This window comes from Sitophilus oryzae, unplaced genomic scaffold (assembly GCF_002938485.1).
Source record: "Sitophilus oryzae breed Bouriz unplaced genomic scaffold, Soryzae_2.0 scaffold_359_pilon_pilon, whole genome shotgun sequence".
In the NCBI taxonomy this organism is placed as follows: Eukaryota; Metazoa; Arthropoda; class Insecta; order Coleoptera; family Curculionidae; genus Sitophilus; species Sitophilus oryzae.
The window spans coordinates 1990094-2013757 of NW_022146928.1; the positions used below are offsets into that span (position 1 = coordinate 1990094).

Genomic DNA, 23664 nt, shown 5'->3' on the forward strand with positions numbered 1-23664 from the left:
CCATGATCCACTGCTTGGCCGATATGGCGGAGCGTGAGGAACAAGCGCACTTGCTAGAACAAATAATAACAACAACCCCATATGTGTGATAGATGATTACAAAACAACTATACTCTACACTGCCCAACTAATGGATATGTGGTTTTCTGCTATTGACATTAATAAATTTGTTACCTCTTCCACAACGACAATCATTCAATTTTGTGGCTTGTATAATAGATGTTTGATCATCGGAATTTTTGATCATCAGGTACATAGGTGAATATTTAAAACTTTGAAGTAGGTATCTTTTTAATATCGAAACGAATTATTACTTATCGTATTTAAAACATAATTTTTTATAATATTTATTTGTGATTCTTAATATAATGGCACATTACAAGTGGCACTTGCGCCGCAGTGAGAGGTCCCTTCAATACGAGATCCACTCTTAGATAAAAAAAACAATATATAAAAAACCTGCTAAATCTTATACGGACCGAAAGGTTAATATACAGGGTGAGTCTTAAATAAGTGCAAATATTTCCAGGACTGGTAGATCTCGATAAAAGAAACATATTTTCTCTTTACCATTTTTCAGATAACTCCAAAATAACCAAGTTATTTAAGTTTGAAAATTAAAAAAAAATTTGAGAGGCACCGGATTTTAAAGACCAAAAAGGGATGCTAATACAGAAGAATTTGCATCCCTTTTAGTGCCGTAACTATAGAGTAAAGCAGTAACTATGGTAATATCAGAGATTAAGAAATTATACCCTGGGAAAATTTACGGTGAACATGCAGTTTCAAAAAGTTTTCGAAAAATATACAGGAAAATTTAAAAGAAAATACACGATTTTCAACATCTTTTTTTTGCGGAAAAAACCTTATTAGCACTTATTTAAGACTCACCCTGTATAGAAAGCATCAAAAATTGTGGAAGTACTTTTAAAAAAATATGTCTACAGGGTGTCTCATAAAGTTCGCAACACATAGGATTTTTCTTATATTGCATTGTTATATAAAAGTTTATACGGAATTACTTCAGCATAGCCAATAAAAAATTCGACACTTCACTGTCAAGGCAGTAAAAAATAAATCCTCTTTAAAACCAAAAAGTAGGGTTATGAGTCAATAAGTGTGGTAATCTTAAAAATTGACATTTTTTATGTTTATGTTTAATTATTGGACTGCAAATAAATAATACTGTATTAGAAATTATTAGTGATGGGATAACTCGAGCGAAAAATCGCTCCAGTACTCGATTATTGAAATAACCGACATCGTTCGATTATGAACGAGAGATGCAAGTGACGAGTTAAACGAGCGACAAACGCAAGCGATCCTAGAATGAAATAAATTTAAATCCGATTTTAATGTGACATACTCGATAAAAAGCCGAGCGAATTTTCTACATCCATTGCAGGTAGCAAATTTATACGACGACGCCGCGGGCCCGTCTGAGGGACAAAATTTTACGAACTACATCGACAATGCATTGAAATAAACTGAACTAAATCAAGCGAATCGCTCACCGCTTGCTACTTGCCATTCATCACTGCGCATGCAACTTACTGCTTGGCGCTTGGCGTTAACGAGTACTTACAACAAGCGACGCGCGACGGGTGAAAAACCGTATTTTTAAATACGAGTGATATTTTGCTCGAGCGATCACTCGGTTATTGCAATCGCTTGAAACTCGAGTACTCGATTATTGAAATTAATCGTTTTTTCCCATCACTAGAAATTATTCTCGTTAGATTTGCATTGTTTTGTGTAATTTTAGCGAATAAATACTATTTTTATAAAATTTCTGAAGAATATCCCTCCCTGTATATTTAACATTGCATAGGCACATGGATGTAAAATCAACTTCTGTAACTTTTAACATTGACCTTTTTTATATATTGTCACTTAACGTTTAACGTCATTTTTTGCCAATTTAAAGAATATTTTTTGTAATTTGTCGCCGATAGTTGCCGTAGGACACATATCAATATGACTTTTATTATTGGACATGCTGAAGTAATTCCGCATAAATTTTTTTCAACAACTCAAGAATAACAATTTTCCCACTTACGGCAAACCCTAAAATATATCAATTATTAGTACCGTATTTGGCACTAGTATACCTTATTTATATTATAAGAAACTAACAAGTATAGGTAAAATCGATAACTAGAAAAACATTTTTATTAGCACACTACCAGGAAGTGTGAAATTTCTATTAGCATAGTCTTAACATGACCACTGCGGATTTTTCATACTAAACAAACTATAGCGGATTATCATATACCAAAATAAATATAATCTAAAAGATTTTATTTGTTTATACATTTATAGGTTTAATAGTTTGATATTTGATCTCTTTTTATATAGACTTAAATAATTAGTTTTGGTATGTTAGCGTTATAGAAAAACTAACAAAATTGGTTCGGGTTACACAAATATACATATAATAGAATGGCTTATGCCTTGAAATAATCATAGAAAAAATTCTATGATTATTTCAAGAAATAAAACGCATATTCACTGATGCGAGACTAGAAAACAATAATTAATATTTAAGGCTGTTTGAAGACAAAAACATAAACAAGAATTCCAATAAATATCCTTAAATATCCATTAACTATTAAAAAAGCAACAGTTAATCACGAACAAATATTCCACTGTCCTAATTACTAAATTTATATTTATAATGTAACACGAACACAAACAATTTCTAAAAATATTGTTATTGAGCAACATATTATCTGACAAATAGTATATTTTAGAGTAAACATCGGATTTTTAAAACGTAAATTTAACATATTTGTTTAAAAAAGTCTATGTCCCTTTTCTGCCATGACATCAGCCTTCTTGGTTGCCATTTTATTGAAAGATCGCGCTTTATTTAAAACCTGAGCCAGACAAAAAGTAAACTTAATATAGTTTTAAAGAGCATTTAAATCTGCTTCTATGTATTTTAAAAATAGAGGGTGCATTTGAAATAACGAAGTTTTTATGTAGAATAAATATTAAAAAAAGATCTACAATTTTTGGTACCCCTGTATACATTTAAAGAAGCAATACAATTTTTCACTAAAGTTTATTTCTCTACTTTTAAACTCAGCACAAGAATGAATTCTGAAAAGTAATGTACAGGGTGTTTTTTTTACAAAACAAACACAACTTTTAAATATCTTTAAATATCTCAAAACCCAAGGTTTTTAAATAGATTTAACCCTTATAATAAATGCCATTTTTAGGTTCAAAAATCCAAAAATCAAATGAAATACCAGGTGTGTTCCATAAGAAAAATATAACTTTGGTATGGGTCTTAGTTTTTAAACACCCTGTACATTTCAAAATAATTTTAAATTCTGCATATTGCCTCCACACATACAGGGTGTCCCACTTAAGATGGATACAAGCCAATATCTTGGTTGTTTGTTGAGCGATCTTTTTCATTTTTGGGAGGAGACTGTATAGCTATAAGATGTACATTTTGCCCAGGGTAAGAAATGCGATACCTCATAGACGTACGTTTTAATGGGGTTTGATATTTTTCGAGTTAAGAGTAAACTACCTTTAGGACAGTATTTATTTCAAATCTGATAAATTATATTGAATCCTCCTTACCCAAGATACTTAAGTTCTAATTTTGAAAAATATTGATACAGGGTGTGTTATTAAAATAAGACATTTTTATTATTATTTGTTTAAGTACTTACGACGCCACTGGATAAACAACTGGTTTATTATCAATAACCAATTATCAATTAATAATCGATTTAAGTTTTCAGATAGCTTCCATAATAATTAAGATACGATACAAAAAAACTAAATATTTTCAATTTATTTTGTTTACTTTAAAAAATTGTTTTTTAAGTTTGCTAATACAAATGAATAAAATGAGTTACGAAATAATTTAAAAACCCAGTTTTCAATGGAATCTGAAATATGATTTTTATTCGTTTTATTGAGGAATATATTTTAAACAAACCAAATAGTTATCTAAAACAATCACTATTAACTTTGAAAAATATGCGCTAAACAAAGATTTATATCAATTAACTTTTTATAACGAACTAAAAGTCAACATCTTCGACCAAACTTAAATCGATTAGTAATTGATAATTGGATATAATTGGTTATTGATAGTAAACCAGTTGTTTATCCAGTGGCGTCTTAAGTACTTAAAAAAATATTAATAAAAATAAAATGTCTTATTTTAATGACACACCCTGTATCAATATTTATAAAAATTAGGACTTTAAGTATCTTAAGTAAGGAGGATTCAATACATATTTATCAGATTTAAAATAAACTGTCCTAAGGGTAGTTTACTCTTGACTCGAAAAATATCAAACCCCATTAAAACGTACGTCTATGAGGTATCGCATTTCTTACCCTGGGCAAAATGTACGTCTTATAGCCATACAGCCTCCTGCCAAAAATGAAAAAGATCGCTCAACAAACAATCAAGGTATTGGATTGTATCCATCTAAAGTGGGACACCCTGTATATCCATATAAATGTTTGTTTCTACATCTTTCCGTTTTCGAATAATCAACCTGATTTTCGGTGGCATTAATTAGCATTAAATTAATTAACATTAAAAAATTCGCGTCACTTCGTTTACACCCTGTACATTATAAATCCCAACAGAATTACTAAAGCAAGAAAACCACTTCCATTGATGGCATGTCTTCAAAAATAGTTACATTATTTTCAAACTACCGATTGAAAAATACTAACTAAACATTCGTAGTAAATACGACAAAATAAAAACAAAAAAGTTACCTAATCCGATAAATAATTTAATCTTCGTCCCTGAAACAAATAATGTAACTATGATGATTCGAAAACGAAATGTTACCTACCTCCATTGAGTGCAAGCTGGCCATCTTTTGAGCAATCATAGTGGATAGTCTTTCATCCGCCAATTCTTTATTGAGCAGTGGACGAGCATTGATGTACTGTTCGATCCTACCACCAGGAAATATGCCATGTAATTTCGGACCCAATCCTATAAAAAATAGCCAATATAAGATAAAAAATTGGTCAAGTGCGAGTCGGACTCGCGCACGAAGCGTTCCGTACCATTCATTATCTATACAACATTAGACACTATATTATTATAAACTTTTTTTCCGATTTAGCTGAAATTTTGAATGCGCGTATAAGTAATTAAAAAAAAAATAAGAAACACATTAGTAAAAATTGTATTAATCAATAATAAATATGTAAAAAGTAAAAATAAATATGTAAAAATATGTAAAAAATTAAAAAAAAAACGATTAAAAAAAGTCGCCTTGGCTAGGATTCGAACCTGCCTTTCTACGGCTCGAACGTCATAGCAGCGTAAAGTCCTAACGCTTTAACCACGCGGCCACCGAGGACTTGAGAGATTCTATGTAAAATTCTTACTTAAAAGATAATGTTTAGTGAAAGTACTTTTTATTTATAAACATTTATTTAATTCTGTTTTTAGTATTTGTACTTATAGAGGCAACATAGATACATTATCTGTAAAAATTTCAACTGTCTAGCTATAACGGTTCATAAGATAGAGCTTTGTGACAGACGGACGGACGGACGGACGGACAGCGAAGTCTTAGTAATAGGGTTCCCGTTTTTACCCTTTGGGTACGGAACCCTAATAAACTTAAGCAGAAAAACTTAATTATACACAGAACTGTAAGCTCACAGAAAACTTAAGTCCTTTTTTTGATTGATTTAAATCATTTTAATGACTTAAGTCATTTGATTTTTCGAACGACTTAAAATTTTAGTCATTTTCCAAATAATTTGTGATTTAAATATTTATTCCGAAATAAAAAAAGATTTAAGTCTTTTAAGAAAAGACTTTAGTGAGTTTTTTTTGAGAAATTTAGAGAAATTAATGTCACTATTTCTTCAAAATTTTAAAAAGTGGTATAAATTTTGTGATAAAAATAATATGACTATATAAATAGACTACATAAAATTCTGAAACTATCTGTATTTAAATAACGATTGGCAAAAACAACAAAATTATAAAACTAAAATTGAAAACATTTTTTTTTTCAGGAATAAGTAATAATTCAAAAAATAAAAACAAAAAATACACATTGCAAAATATATGCATATTTTATATTAAGATCTTATGTACACATATTATTACTAAGAAAAACAATAACTGTTTACAGCTGCGAGTGTCTTCGTACCAGACACGTATATACCAAAATAGACCCAAAACTGATAATAAAACACAATAGACTTTATTCTATTTTAAAACCAAACGGTTTTGTAAACACCAAAAGACTAATTAATTAAACATATTTATGTACTTAAACTGAAATAAATGACGTATAATGCATTAATGACCTAGCATTTGTTTATATCACTAGCGTGATGTCGATACGTTGACAATCCTATGTTTTATACAAGGGCCGTTCAAAAATAGATGTTTACTGGAGAATTAATTCCTTCAGAACAAGTTACTCCAACAAATTATTTCATTATTATCTTATTTTCATTCAAATAAATAAAAAAACACGTGTAAAACTACGAAAACAAATTTTCAAATAACTCTTACTTGAAAACAAGAAGTAACTAAACAATAAATAAATTTAACAGGAAATTTTGAGAAACATGTATACCATCCTGGACATTTCATCTGCATGGTCTGTATTTTAATGCATGCGACAGAGATAAATATAAATAAGCGGTGGACAGACAGAGAGACAAAATAAAAACCGTCATACAGTATTGCCGGTTTTTACGTATGTAGAAAAATGTGGTAGAAAAAAATAAACTATTTTAAAAACTTTCAAGTATAATACTGAAATTAGGATAATAGAGGTATATCTAAGGTAAATATAATTTATTACAGTTTACAGCGGTAGAAAAATGAGTAACTAATTGTGAAAAATTAAGTTTCAACCCTGGATGCAACATTTTTCGTACACGCCTACTTGTGCGGTTTGAAATTTTGTTGCAAAATCCGGCATAGAAGAAATGTATCAACCCAAAATTTTGTCTCTTTTTAATACATTTGATTTGTCATTCTGTCTACATCACTGTCTTACACTTCAAAATCCAGACCACGCACTTTCGATGACCAGATCAGTATACCATCATCGCTAGAAGCAAAAACAGAAAATAAAACGAATATAAAAATCAATTAATGTTTTAACATATTAATAGTTATTTTATATACAAGACGATAAAATGGTATTTTATCGTCGACCGAAAAAATTAATTCACGAGCGATGAAATCTCCAGTGAATTAATTTCGGGAGACGATAATGCAATTTTATCGTTGTGTTTAAAATAATATTTTTTTAGATAGCGAGTTACGTTTTAAAAAAATTTTCAGAAATTATTATTTCAAGGAATTTATTACGAGTAGAAAAAATATTGTGCTGGGTTGGCGTTGGTTTCTATGTAATTTGACAATTAAATAAAGCTGTCTCTTTAGTTGTCAGTTTTGAGTCAATATTTTTTAATTATCTTTCGTGTCGATTGCTGATCGAATTGGAGCCAGAAATGGCTCAAAATGAAATAAGTAAATTACCAACAGATATTCAGGCTGAGGCGACAAACGCCATATCCAAACTACTTCCATTTAAATCCCGAACAACTTATGAAAAGGAATACAAAAATTTTCAAAAATGGAAGCAATTAAAAAACGTGCGAGAAGAAATAAAGTTTTTAACCTATCCTCGCTGTTAAAGTATCATTTAATCTACCCTTGCGGTTAAAGTACTATTTTATCTACTATTTTTGATAGATATAAGGCAATTTTAACAGTTGTTATGGAAAAAATAATTTTTAATATTCTGCAAACTGTTGCAAATGTAAAATTTACATTGGTCTTTAATATAAAAAAATATACGTATAAGGACGTATCTATTAAAAAAGTATTTCAATACATATTTTGAAATTGTTTAATTATTGATATTTGACCACATATTCTGAGGGGAGAACTTTTAAGTATTTTTGATCGGATTCTAATATAATTTGTTTATCCCAATTTTCAATCAGTTTTTAAATCAAAAATATATTAAGTCTTGTTTGCTATGTCTTTATATGCGCGATGCTAGGCGAAAAAGCGTGTAACTAATTTAACAAAAAAGGTTTCTTTTGAAACCCTTGAAGGTTCATTAAAATGAAAGAAAATAATTTGAAGGCTTCCTAATGTCATCAACATTATCTTTTTAATTAAGTTGTTGAAAACTCTCAAGTCTTGCGTTGATCGTATTTTTATTTTATTTTGATCATAGTCAAAATGAATTACTTTTTTATGCAGTAATTATATCTGATAACTTTTTTAAGGTATATTTGACAGTAAAGTTTACTTTTTCATGTAAAAATAACCATGATGTATCTTTTTCAAACAAAATTACATAAACTCTCGCCTACTAAAGCAGAGTTTAAATCAAAATTCATTAATGGGTTAATTAATCATGTGCCTTTATAAACATACGTACGTATATCATGAAATAAATCTTTTCCAGATTTTTTGTTTGAAGTTTTATCAATAAATTTAAAGATATTAGATATAATTTTAGAGGAATAAAATAATATTGATTTAATTCAAAATTACTGGATTCTAATCCGCAAATAACATGATCCTTTTATAATAACAATTAAAGTATTAGCAGTGTGGTTATTGATTAATTTAATTTGTCTACCTTCCATCCGGAGATAAATGTTTTATCTACTGTCAAAATATAAAGGCTCCGTCTACCTAGAACGTTTACTTTACGTCCTACCTGTTCAGGCAAAACTTATGAAGTATATTGTGTGTAGACGCAAAAAATGAACGTTGAACTTTGTTAAGACAGAAGACCGTGTAGAGAATTGACTAGATATTGAATTGAATTGACTTGATATTGAGCTCTGCCTGTTTTGCATTAAGATCTGTTTCTAAGGAGCTTAACTTGTCAGTGGCTAGAACTGTTTATTATGCACTTTTTGAATCGCACCTCAGATATGCCCTTCCATTTTAGGGTACCTGTTGTGCGACTCAATTTGACCGCATTTCCAAGCTCCAGAAGAGAGCTGTTCGATATTCACTGGGATTAAACAGCAGAACTCATTGCCAGTACTTTTTTAAAAAATTAAAAATATTAACTCTTTCTTCCTTATTTATATTTGAATCCGTTTGCCTAATACGTAAGCATGTATCAGCTTCTCAAGAAAGGCCATCTCAGACTTATCCTCTCAGTATACAAATTACAACAATTACAAACGCGGATCTTGCTCCGCGTTCCTGAGCAAGATCTTTATCTACCTACCCCACGCTCAGAGTTAGTTAAAAGTTTAATATTATACAACTCAAAAAAAATGCACAATCACCTGCCATTTGAAATCAAATCCATAACATAATTTTCTTCATTTCGCAAAGCATTGAAATCTTATTTACTAGACAAGGCTTTCTACGCCGTAAATGACTTATATTTTGATCGAATTTGATCTTGTAAACACTGGTCTAATATTTGCTATTACCACAGCTATTACTATATTTACTATAAACTTACTAAATATTTTTGAATCTTATTTTTATTTTTTTATTCTTTGACATTGTAAACATTTATAAATGAAGACTGACAATGTAATTTGTATACTTGTTTTGTATTCCCTTTTGTCTGTTTACTTTACCTTTGTCTACAAATTGTAAAATTTTTTGACAATAAAGGCATTTTATTTATTTATTTAGATTATTCAGTTTTACACTCCCGAGTTTAAATATCTTTGGGTGTTTCCAACTGAAATGTAAATCATTAATTCAAATTTTGTATAAAAATTTCATTTATTTTTCAACTTCACTGAACACAATACTACAATTCATCAAAGTAGTGCTTCCTTTATGGTCCTTACCAAAAACTGATCTAAAACCGTCGGTACAACTTAGAGGTGTGTAGTTCGTGAACGAACTAGTTTCAATGAACTATTCCAACCCCGGAACGAAAGGAACTAGATCCCGGTTTCTTAAAAGATTAGTTCCTCAGGACCTATTCCGAGAACCGAGACTGCGACCCAGATATAACATGCGACAGCAACGGATCGGCCAGGGCGATTGTAGACCTATGCTAGACGGGAATGGGATAGGCCAGCCGTATATGTTATCGATTCTGGACCAAAAAGGCCGAAAGGAACTAATTAAAAGACTAGTTCACGGAAATCTATTCGGTCCGCAAAGAGTTAAAACAGAAGATCGTCAGTCAGAGAACTGCAGTCACTTCTCTAGGCGGTCTTACGGTTTAAATAACAAGTAAAACGTACGGTAAATCGTTATGTGTAAACAGGGCTTAATTGAGTGCGTATGTCTTTTCTCTCAAAGTAATTTACTTACCTCGTTCACTTAAAAGTGTAAATATGACACTTTCAGTAATTAAGGCTTCTAAGGCTCCCTCTCCGTGGGTCTGGCCATAGATGCGGATCAAGACTTCCTTTGGTTCTTCTATGTGATGTTTTTTCTTTTCGTCATAGGTGTTATACAAATCGGATGGAAGGGACACATGGTAAAGTAAATTCGAAAGACCTCCACTGGAAAATAAATAAAAAATAAAATAAGTAAAAATGTTAAACACCTATAACAAAATCTCATGTCTTGGTTTGTTATTAATTTTTATTGTTATTAGATATAAATGTGTTCATGTTGTTAAATATAGTTTAAATTATATATTTTCGTTTTAATTGCTGCTTACAGCTAGAATTTTTTTGCATTACAGCCGGCGCCGTTCAAAGCCTACTTATTCAAAGTGCGCGAATTTTTAAAAAGTCTATACCTCGAAGAGGAATCGAGTAAAATATCAAGTATGCTATATACAGGGTGGTCCGAACTGTATTCCGGAAACTTCGGTAGCATATTCTGCAAATAAATAGAAGCAAAAAAGTTCTTATAAATGTCTGTCCTAAAATGCTTAGTTTCGGAGATACAGGGTGTTGAAGTTTCATTTTTATTTCGATTTTTTCCAAATAATTTCTGAAGTAACGTCAATATTCGGATGAAAATTGGTGTCTGGTAGTTTTTTGACAGGAGAAATTTGATTTTGATGTCATTATGACTCCTTTTTGTAGAGGGCGCCACCTACATGTGTTTTAACTGTTTTGAAGAGTGATAACTTTTTGTCCGTACCCGTATATAACTACTGAGTGAAAAAATATACATTTTCGTAATTTTCTACGTAAAAAATGTCTCTTGGTAAAAATTGTTACGGGCAACCCTTCTCGAGATATTTAGAATGGAAATAGTCAATACATGTCATTATTGACAAAAAATAAACAAGTTGAGTAGATAGTTATTTGACTGAAATGATAAATTTGGGAAATTTTTATTTTTTTAAATTAATCATGAAATTTTCTTCGAAAAAATGATGATTGGTGATGATTTGGCATAAAAACATTTCAAATTTATGATTTCAGTCTTTTAACTATTTATTCAACATGTTTAATTTTTGTAACGATGACAGGTATTGATAATTTCGATTTAAAATATCTCAAGAATTATTACTCGTAGCGATTTTTATTAAGAGACCTTTTTTGCCTTAAAAACGTCCTAAATGTATATTTTTTTACTTAGAAGTTTTATACAGGTACGAACGAAAAGTTATTACTCTTCAAACCAGTTAAAAATATGTAGATGGCGCCCTCTGCAATTAGGAGTAATATTGACATCAAAATCAAATTTCTCATATCAAAAAACTCCCAGACACCAAATTTCATCTAAATATTGACGTTACTTCAGAAATTATTTGAAAAAAATCGAAATAAATTTCTACACCCTGTATCTCCGAAACTAAGCATTTTAGGACGTACATTTATAAGAACTTTTTTACTTATTTTTATCTGCAGAATATGTTGCCGAAGTTTCCGGAATTCAATTCGGACCACCCTGTATTTGGAAAGGTAATTATTTATTAATTTTTTTCTAATGAATTAAAAATATACATGGTCTCCCAAATAAAAAAAAACAATTTTTCTGTTGATAACTCTTAAATTATTAATTTTAAAAAAATGATACTTAAACCATTAGATTCTACGTAAGAATGTGCTTTGGAAATGTTTTCATTAAAATACAAATACCATAGCAAAAAAGTTACAGCGATTTATCAAAAATGCACATTTTTGAAAAACATCCCGTAACTCCGAAACGGTAACAGATATCGATGTGCGGTTTTCATCATCATGTTTTTGATAGAAATTGAGTTCCAGACACCGATATTGGTTTTCGTCTATCTCCTATAGAAAAGGGTCTCCCCTTAAAAGCGTCCAATTTGACCCACCCTGTACATACTAACATTAATTACAAGTTAACTAAAAGCTAAAAGTGAATAGCCGAATTTTAGAAATATTTATAAACGGGGATATTTAAAGCAATGTTTATTTGAAATCATTAATTTGTTTTTAAAATTAATACGTATTATTAACGTTGGCCATGAGAATCATATTAGTGACAATATGTTTTCCCAAACTAATTACGTAGTGCAATGTTATTGTTGACAGAAAAATGGCGAAGGCAATTTGAGTTCAAAAGCATTAATAAACGTGTTCTTGTAGGTATAAAACAATAATAAATAAAAATAAAAATAGACTGAATGATAATTCAAAATATATTAGAAAAATCTGTTAAAATCTTAAAAATATAAATATTTTCTGATAATCTTGTAATCCTATAAATCGATAGTAAATAAATTGGGAGTAAATGAGGGATTAATGTTTAATTGATTAACTTATATTTTTACAAATATATTATTAAAAGATATTTAAAAATACAATCTGATAATCTGATCTTCCCTGAGTTGTTGGACTGGCTACAAAATTTTCGGAGAAATTTAAAAATATTTATTTCTTTCAAAATAGACACATGTCACACATCACGGTCTTTCTGCCGAGGAGCAACGGGAAAGACACAACCTACCTTCTGAACCTTATCCAGGGTCAGAACTTCAATGTAAGGACATCGAGTTGGCGAGTCATCAACTCGAGGGAGGAGGGTCATGGTCAGGTCCTCATAATAGGAATTGACCTCAAATCCAAGGAGGCAATAGAGAAAGAGGGCCATATCCTCTATTATAGATAGGGGACAAAACCGGTATCAGGTCTAAGGAGAGACCAAGTTAAAGAGGTGGAGAAAATGGAGACAGATCCTCCAGCCTCCACCTCACGGGTTCCTCAGCCGGAGGCAAGCTCCTCGACTGTGAAGGGCGGCACGGAGGGCCAAACTCCAACCATGGAAGGGTGTGTACCCTCGGAGGAAGAACTGTTGTCAGAGGAGGATGGGAAAGACCCTGTCCCCTCTACAACAGGGGTATGATGGGTTATAGACTGTGTGATGACTCAAGGAAGGGGGGCACACAATGGATCTTTAAGGTCGTAGTGATTAAGCCCCCCTCTTACTCATTCTACATTCTACCACCTTGTGTCACTGAAAAATTGACATACTATACTATTTCTATACTATTTATTATACGATGAGAAATTCTAATTCTTTTTATGCGTTGCTGTTAAGTTAATATCTGCTTCACTGTGATACAAAAAATAAAATTTATTTTTAAACCGTTAATTCAAAATGAAGTATTTATTCTCAAAATGTGTCAAGGCGATACTCAGGATAATGACTAGATTGTGTCACAAATTAAGGATATATGTATTTTTAACATTATATTTCCATTACCCCATGTAAATTTTATCTTAAATATGATAACATTTAGTTGATAATATCGCTGTCTGCAGATATATTCCATATCCGTATGATACTCTCTAATGTAAAGATTGGAACTAGTGAATGATATGTACTGTACCATAAAACGTACTATGTATGAAACTTTGACATTTAAGGTCAATTTATTTTGATAAGTACTACCCTGCATAATTGCTTAAATAAGAATCACCATGTCTAACGGATGTCTTTTATGATTTATCTCTTTTTATCTTTTTCACATGGACTTTAAATATGTTATTGAAGAATAAAATTATATCCTAACATATCCAGAAACTGATTAAAATAGCATTTCCATATAATAAAAAATATGACTAAAAATAAATTATACTCTGTTTTTTTTTCTCAGGTAAGATTTCGACAGACGATGACAGAAGAAAAGCAGATGACGTCTCATACCAATCTATTTATTTTACTAAAAAAAGTTTCTAATATTGTTTAAGTTAACTATGGATGGGTTTAAATATAAATCCGTCATGCGTCGTCTCTTGTTGTTTTTAACCAGTTTTATAGGTTTATTTCAAAAGTGACAGATCATATTCAATTTTATTGGTTTGACGGAACGATGAACGACAAACGGGCGCCGATGCGTATGAACTCGCCGATTTTTGAGGCTTGTCAAAGTCTTGCCAAATTATAGGTTATAATTTTGTGTCAACTTATGTCAAATATCTGCGTTTTGGAAGATTATGCATTTTGATTCGTGTTATTACGTGTGTTTTGTGTCTTTTTAAATCAAGTGGAGGAAAAATCGAGGAATTTTATTCCTGTGCAATATTAAAACTTTTACTTAATAAGTTACATTGATAAATAAATAGGCAATAATAAATTCAGGAAGTTTCTTGAAGTTTGAAAGTAAGAAATAGTTCTTTTTTATATTTTTTTAAGTGGTGTTTTGTTTAACGGAAACCTTTGTTTTGTACACAGCCAATTATTTTTTAAATAAAATAACTCAAATAAAAGGATTTTGAATAAGTTGTGATAAAACGTTATACCGTATGATCGAGAAAAAACGGCGTCCAATTGGCTGGGAATTGACGATCGATGACATTTCCCATATAAATTTACATTTAAAATGACAGCGATCTTCATTTCCCAGCCAACTGGACGCCATTGTTTTTGATCATACGGTATTATTATTAGAAGCAGAACGCAGATGCGATGTATATACATATATTATTTTGCTTCAGAATAAGAAAAATATTTATTTAATTATTAAAAAATCGGGGATTTTAAAGACTGAAAAACAAAGTTTGTTTTCCAACTGCGGAAATTGAAAACAAAATAATGTATTTAGAAGGTAGGGTTATGCGTATTGAAGTTTACTAAGTTTGTTTTGATAAACTGAGCTAACAAAGTCTTTTTCAAAGACTAAAAAAGATCAAGCAAAGATATAATGGATTTATGTTCGTTTAGTCTATTCACCATTTAATTAAATAAAGTTCATATGAAATTTTTACGACAAAAATAGAAGTTTCTATAAATATTGTATTGATATATGAATATTATATTTATTTGTTTATTGTTTTTTTTACGGCAAATATTCATTAAAAAATTAGATCATTTTTATTAAAGTTTACGAAGCCAAAATTATTTAATTTAATATTTAGATTAATATTTCATCTCAATAATATGCAGGGTGAGTCTTAAATAAGTGCAAATATTTTCAGGGCTGGTAGATCTCGATAAAAGAAACGTATTTTCTCTTTACCGAGAAGAGATATTTTACTTTGAAAATTTGCAAAAAAAATTATTTTTTAAAAAAATTTCCAAAAAATTTTTCAAAATCTTTTTTTCGCGAAAAAGCTCATAATGGGGTCGAAATATACTACCCCTAAAATATTTGTACTTGTTAAAAACTCACCCTATATCTGAAATGTTTTGGTGTGATACAGGGTGTCCCAATATTCCGTGGACATAGTACTACATATTTTTGGACTAGTACGTATTTTTGGAATCAAAATAAGTTCATTGGACACAATTTACCTCTATACAAAAGTGCTTCGTTTGTCCGCTAGAAGGCATCAAAGTTTAAAAAACAAACACATTTTTTCAGATATTTTAAAAACGGTTATTCCGCCTTGAATGAGATTTCGGGTGTCTATGTTTTGCTAAGTGCTTTAACATATGACTTTCACAAAAATCAAGAAATAATACGAGAAGGGAGATAACTACCCCCACCCCTACACACATTTTTGTATAAATATTTCTTAGAGGGTAATCACCCCAATTTTGTTTTTAATACAAACTTATCTACCTACTTACCTATGTAGCATATCGTTGCAAAGCTCATTGCTTTCTCTTTGCAGTTTTATAGCAAAATCTTAAATCGTACGTAAATCCATATCTTTTCTTTTTTTTATTTTAATTCATTTTTTAAATTAAATTATTGGGAGTACAACAGCTGCTCAAAAACCTCAGAAACTAGCAGTAGAACGGATGATAGATAATTTGAAAATTATTTAAGGTCATAAGCTAATTTTGGACGAATTTTATATGTAAATATAATAAATATCTGATAACCTTTAACAACGAAACTATTTCTTACATACTATAGACGTTCAAAACTCTGTTTAACACTACTATGTTCGTTACAAATATTAGATGACTTATAGAAGCATTTAGTTTTAATAAAGTGTACAGGGTGTCCCATTTTCATGTTTTACAGGGTTTATCGTTTATGAATAGAGATACAAAGATGCGGTTTTACTTTTTTATGGAACTAAAAATGCAAAACAAAACAAAATATATACATATTATGGTATCCCATTTAAAAAAAACATAAGTTTGGGTCATATTTCTAGTTACATCACTAAATTCTACCTGAAAAACTCTGTCTTAGTTTTCACCTTTTCATAAGTTATAAGATAACCAAAATACGGCTCAAAAAGGGTAAAAAAATGCAAAATTTTCAAATTCGCCCTGTATTTCAGGAATTAAGAGGGCTAGGACAAATCTATGGGTAACATCAATGTCAATTGTCAGTGTAATGTCAATCTTCCATGTTCCATGGGTATATTGATAAATATGGTCTAAGTTACAAGAAAATACATTTTCTACAAAAAATTGATGAGATAGATTGATAAAAAAAATGGTATAATACAATCTCATACACAATTAAATTGAGCATCATTATCATATATTATTAAATATTGTGAACCTTGATATTTTTTATTTATTTGAGACACTCTGTACCTTTTGAAAATAACTGAATCATTTGGCTACAATACTTCGTGTCGAATGAAGTGAATAAGTAACCCTGTATAAATGGCACAGTTAACTACGAAAAAAATCTGTATTAAGGTTGATTTCTCACTATACCTTCCATATCAGCTCCCTTCCGTTTACATAAAATATTATATCATGTAAATGAATAGGACAATGCACACTATCCGTTCCGTTTCCCTTCCGTTCCATATCCTTTCCTTCCATACATTTTTTTGGCGGACGGACTGAAGCGTATCGGTAACAGCGTTGTCAAGTTCTTACATTTGTACCAGTTCTGTTGATATTTATTGATCCTTTCATCTCTTAATTAAATCTATTACCTTTTTCAAAAGAATCAAATTGTTAAAATAAAACTTTCGTAATGATATAAATTGTACAATAAAAAGGATGGAACAGATACAGAACGGAAGCTTACGTATAGCGTCAATACAATAAAAATACGAAACGAATATGGACTGGATATGGAATGGAAACGGAAGGTTAGGAATAGTTAGGAAGGAATAGGTATTAAAACCTGATTAAAAATTAATGAATAAGCGCCTATTAATTTAAACCTCATTATATTCGCGTAAATTTTCCCTAATTGGCGCTTATTCATTTACACCCTGTATATTGATCAAATGTATAAAATTAGCTGTACTAATATATAGGTACTTAATATAGTTCATAATAAAAGAAAAGATATACAGGGTGTCCCACTTAAGATGGATACAAGCCAATATCTTGATTGTTTGTTGAGCGATCTTTTTCATTTTTGGCAGGAGGCTGTATGGCTATAAGACGTACATTTTGCCCAGGGTAAGAAATGCGATACCTCATAGACGTACGTTTTAATGGGGTTTGATATTTTGCGAGTCAAGAGTAAACTACCCTTAGGACAGAATTTATTTCCAATCTGATAAATTATATTGAATTCTCCTTACCCAAGATACTTAAGTTAATTATATATTAATAAACTAATTTTGATAAATATTGATAGAGGGTGTGTTATTAAAATAAGACATTTTTATTATTATTTTTTTAAGTACTTACGACGCCACTGGATAAACAACTGGTTTAAGATCAATAACCAAATTATAACCAATTATCAATTAATAATCGATTTAAGTTTTCAGATAGCTTCCATAATAATTAAGATACGATACAAAAAAACTAAATATTTTCAATTTATTTTGTTTACTTTACAAAATTGTTTTTTTAAGTTTGCTAATACAAATGAATAAAATGAGTTACAAAATAATTTAAAACCCCAGTTTTCAATGGAATCTGAAATATGATAGATATACATCTTCGACCAAACTTAAATCGATTATTAATTGATAATTGGATATAATTGGTTATTGATAATAAAACAGTTGTTAATCCAGTGGCGTCGTAAGTACTTAAAAAAATAATAATAAAAATAAAAATGTCTTATTTTAATGACACACCCTGTATCAATATTTATAAACATTAGAACTTAAGTATCTTAGGTAAGGAGGATTCAATATAATTTATCAGATTTGAAATAAATACTGTCCTAAGGGTAGTTTACTCTTCATTCGAAAAATATCAAACCCCATTAAAACGTACGTCTATGGGGTATCGCATTTCTTACCCTGGGCAAAATGTACGTCTTATAACCTAACCATACAGCCTCCTGCCAAAAATGAAAAAGATCGCCCAACAAACAACCAAGATATTGGCTTGTATCCATCTTAAGTGGGACACCCTGTATATAATTTAAAATATAAAAATACAATTTAGAATAGTTATTTCAGGAAAAAACAACTGTGGTCAATCTGCAAATTAATTATTATTATTAATTTTAACAATGCATTAAATAAACATTACCACAAATAACATTATGGTTTCTCTATAAACTAATAATTATTATACATCACGCTCGTGTAATTTCAGAAAATCGATATCGTTGCAGTGATATAAATTTTCCGCTATTAATAACCCACTGGAAACGAATGGGTAATAATCAATATTTGTCATTTGTCTAACTTTATCCAGTTAAGTCGCTACAGAAATAAGTTTAAACTAGTAAATTCGATAAGAATAGACACAGATAATAATTACATAAAATTAATGAGATTTATTTATCGCGGTCGCGTTGCTTTGAACGTGAAACAAAAAGCCATAAAAGACATAAGATATGATAAAAAATACAGCTGATGTACTTTTCTACTGGAACGGAAAAACACTAGAGCAATTATTTACCCATTTCGGTAAAATCTACAATTAATGTTGTTTCGCAATAAGTCAAGTAGTGGCGATTAGGAGGAACTGTTATTCATTTGCTGAAATTCACAGAATAAGCAAATAATATGTTGTTGATGTAGTAAGGAAGATTAAAAAACATCGATTAAAATTCAAAAAACAAAAAAATAGATCGTAGGATAGTATAGTTTGTCCAGTGAAAAAATATACAATGTGATCAAGGATTTTATGAAAAATGTCTATACCTATGTGGCGGATTCATCTCTCCAAAAAAATCCTATATGGGTATTTCGCCACTGCACTGCAAAATAAAATAGTTATTTTTTGTAAACACTTCTGGCGTTAAACCCAAACGGTCACTACTTGTCAGAAGTTATGTTTACAGTTATACAAATTTGCCTAACAAAGAAAAAAATGCTTAACGTTTCGGAAAGTTTATCTCTTTCCGTTGTCGGAAGCAAAAAAAATACAAAGAATAAAGAAAAAAACTATTTAAAATATTTAAATTCAACTATTCCAGAACACTTTACTTTTTTAAAACAGATACGTCTACAAGAAACCGTTGACGTTCTGTTAAAATTATATTATATCAAGTTAAACTTCAAAATTAACAATTACTACCTGATAACAATTACTTAATAAGGTAAAACCAAAAAGCCCCAAACTTTCTGTATGATTATTTTTAAATTTTACGTATGTTATGTTTATTTATGTTATGTTTTTTAAAATCAAAGAAGCGATTGCCATACATGTCAGCATTCATGATATTTTACATTGGTGAAACATCTAGACCCTTAAATGTTAGAATTAAAGAACATAAAGATTATTTAAGAAAGGGAGGTTTTCACAAATCTAAGATTTGTCAGCATTCATGGGCCACAGGGCACAGAGTAGATTATGATAACGCCAAAATTATAATGACAGAAGCGATAGCCTCTAAAAGAAAAATAAAAGAGGCTTTTTTAATTCAATCTAATAAAAATAAATGCATTGCTCATGCATCTGTGGATGTTAGTAACGTATGGCAATCGCTTCTTTGATTTTAAAGAACATAACATAAATGTACATACAATAAAATTTAAAAATAATAATACAGAAAGTTTGGGGCTTTTTGGTTTTACCTTATTAAGTAATTGTTATCAGGTAGTAATTGTTAACTTTGAAATTTAACTTGATATAATCATGATATAATGTCATTTTAACAGAACGTCAACGGTTTCTTGTAGACGTATCTGTTTTAAAAAAGTAATGGCCTAGCTGCATCGAAACACCGGTTCCCATTAGAACACCGAAGTTAAGCGACGGAAGGCGATACTAGTGGATGGACGGGTGACCGGTTCGAAACTCTGTATCGTGCTGTTATCCAAGGCAAAAGTGTAAAATCTATTGACACACACTGCTCATTCACGCCGGTTCGAGGCCGGATGAGATCGGATATCTCGTGAGTAAGAGTCGATTTAGACACTTGCCAAGTCGGTAGGCCATTGACCATGATATGGCCGAGGACCGCGGTTCGGATTCCGCGTAAACAAAGTAGGCCCGTCCAGATTAGCCCTGGCAGCAAAAAGGAGACGTTAACTGAAATCTTTACTTTTTTGTTTTAAAAAAGTAAAGTGTTCTCGAATAGTTGAATTTAAATATTTTAAATAATTTTTTTCTTTATTCTTTGAATTTTTTTGCTTCCGACGACGGAAAGAGTTTTTTTAGGCAAATTGAAGTGTTTACAAAAAATAACTATTTTATTTTGCAGATTTTTTGTTTGCAGTGTAGTGGCGAACTACCCCCATATAGGATTTTTTTGGAAGGATTTTATGGTTAAAGCCCCGTTCTCAAAATATTGTATTGTCGCTGGCGACACAGTTTGACATTTCAAAAACCAATGAGAGCTGTACTAAATTTAAAATTGACATCTGTTGTAAAATTGATCAAAGTGCGGAAAATTTGGCTACCGGTAGACTACTGCGGTTCACTACTCCGCATCACATCTGTACAGAGTGTCCCATTTTCGTGTGTTTTATGGGGATTTCTCGTTTAATAGATAGACATACACAATGATGCGATTTTCACATTACTTTGCTATTTTTTATGAAACTAAATATGCTACACATATGTTTGTCCTAGCCTCCTTAATTCCTGAAATACAGGGCGAATTGGTGATGCGCAGTAGTGAACAGATATTGAATACAGATATGATGCGCAGTAGTGAACGCAACGTCTACCGGCAGCCAGACGGTCCACATTATTTTCAGGAAAGCATAACAAAAGATATATTAAAGAACCAGCTTTCTTAAATTTCTCTCTTGAAAACGTTGCTAGCTCTTATTGTAAGTAAAACAGCCACATCGTTATGGAAATGAAAATATAAAATTGCACCATTCACAAGCAAATCGTACATCCGATGAACGGAGGCATGAAAATGCAATAAATTTAAAAACTGCGTAATTTTCTAACCAATCGAAGTCTTTAAATTCAACCAATAAAATTAATATCGTATCGTCGGACAACATATGCATAAAAATCGAGCTTAATCCGTATTATCAAATAATGTAATAAAAATAAAAAATGTATTATCAAATATTTTAACTCCTCTCGCTTAGCTTATTTCTCTGAGATTTCTACACATTTCATAATCACAGACATGTAAATAAGAAACCTCTTAACAGGATTACCATGCACTTATAAAATTTAATTTTCCGATTAATTGTTTCTTGACAAACAATTATTGATAACAACAGATGCTATCACGTAAAGTAAAGTTTATGTAAAGAGTTCAAAATAATGGTTCGATATGATATCTCTCAAGAGCAATATCAGTAGTAGGGATCGTTCTTGTAACCTAAGTATTATCATTATCCTTGTATAAGAATATACAGGTTGTTAATTTGTTCATTACTCGCGGCAAGAGCTTATGGTTGAAATATGGCAACCTCGGCCCGCTCGTCGATAGACGACGCGACGAGGCGAGTCGGCAGAAAAATCAATAATGCATGCGTTCTCAAAAGGCAGTGTTGCCATTCTGTTCCCCTATAAGTAACTGTCGAGTTAACAACCTGTATAAAATTATCCTTGTTTATATTTTTTAAAAGTGGTTGTTTTTAATTATTGTATTAATTGTGGGGCAAATATCAAGTGTTTTTCTTCTAAAAGATTAAATGTATCTACCGAAAAAAGATTATTCAGAAAAGCTAGAACATCTGGTTTAAGGGGAGGTTTTTTTAATAAACAAAACAAAAAATATCAGCAATAAAAAATACAGAACTTGTTTCATACATTTTGAAACTCATCTGCAATCTGCAAGTTAGAAATTCGTTTCTGATTGATTTTTTTTTTGAAACATATATTTATTGTTATGTATTAACAATAAAGAATTACTTTAAAGTATTTCCATACATACGACTAAAACATTTTATAATGAAGCAAATCTTGACTTTGACAAATAGAAAAAAGTGATCAGTTTCGACAATTCCGATAACTTTTGCTGAAATTTTGTGATCACACTGTATATATGTACAAAGAAAATATATATGTGTTCTAAGAATCGTTTTATCATTTAGTAATTTCTAAAAAAATATTACTAATATTACTAAGAAGACGCACCTACTAATAATGTATTATATGTATAGGGTGTTTCAAAAAACATGTACCATCTCTCGTGGGGAGATTCCTCACGTAAAAATAAGATTTATTTTTCATATCAACATAGGTCCGATTCTGCTTTGTTTCTTAGCTACAGGGTGTTAAAGTCTTAATATTTTTTTCGATTTATTAACAGGTCTGCGACGAAAAAATTGTCTGAACTATTACCAGTGATTTTTGTATTATTTTTAGCGTTAATTACGGCAAAAATAGTAAAAAAAAATCATCACGTACAGTTTTCTTACAAATGGCATAGCCACTATAGACTAGTTTGCTTATTTTTTAAATATATTAGCCGTTTTTAATTCAAGAACGGCAGAAATATTATCAAATCATTTTTATATTTTATGTATAATTACTGCAAGAAATTAAATAAAAACAGAAAATAATTTTGCTTTTGCAATAAGCATTCTATTTTTCACTGGAGAGCTGTAATAATATGCAATATGTGGCGATATAAAAGTAATTTTCATATTACTTGGACAACAAAGTGGCTACACAAAGTTTCCTTGCTTTCTTTGCGAGTGGGATAGTCGCGATCGAAAACAACACTATATTAAAAAAGATTCGCCAATGAGAAAAACTTTGCAGGCTGAAGATAAAAATGTTGATAGAGAGAGCCTTGTAGATCCTAATAAGATGTTACTACCGCCATTGCACATTAAATTGGGATTAATGAAACAATTGAAGGCATTACCAAAAGAAGGAAATTGTTTTACATATCTTTGTGGGCAGTTTCCTGGTTTATCGGAGGCGAAACTAAAAGAAGGCGTATTTACTGGACCTGAAATCAGGAAACTGATGAGGGATGCTAACTTTGAGCAACAAATGAATGCCAGAGAAAAAGCAGCATGGGTATCCTTCAAACAAGTCGTCATAATTTTTTTGGAAACCAAAAAGACCTCAACTACCAAGCG

At 30.5% G+C, this 23664-nt stretch overlaps 1 protein-coding gene across 1 annotated transcript in view; it reads right to left on the reverse strand.

The window, feature by feature from the left end:
- Window positions 1–23664, reverse strand: part of LOC115885056 (choline/ethanolamine kinase) — a 38623-nt gene that overhangs the window by 12024 nt on the left and 2935 nt on the right. Inside the window, exons 3-4 of the mRNA XM_030903817.1 lie at window positions 10307–10500; window positions 4845–4990 (exon numbers count right to left, since the gene is read on the reverse strand). Coding sequence (XP_030759677.1) covers window positions 4845–4990; window positions 10307–10500 — 340 coding nt within the window. The remainder of the gene's footprint in view (window positions 1–4844; window positions 4991–10306; window positions 10501–23664) is intronic.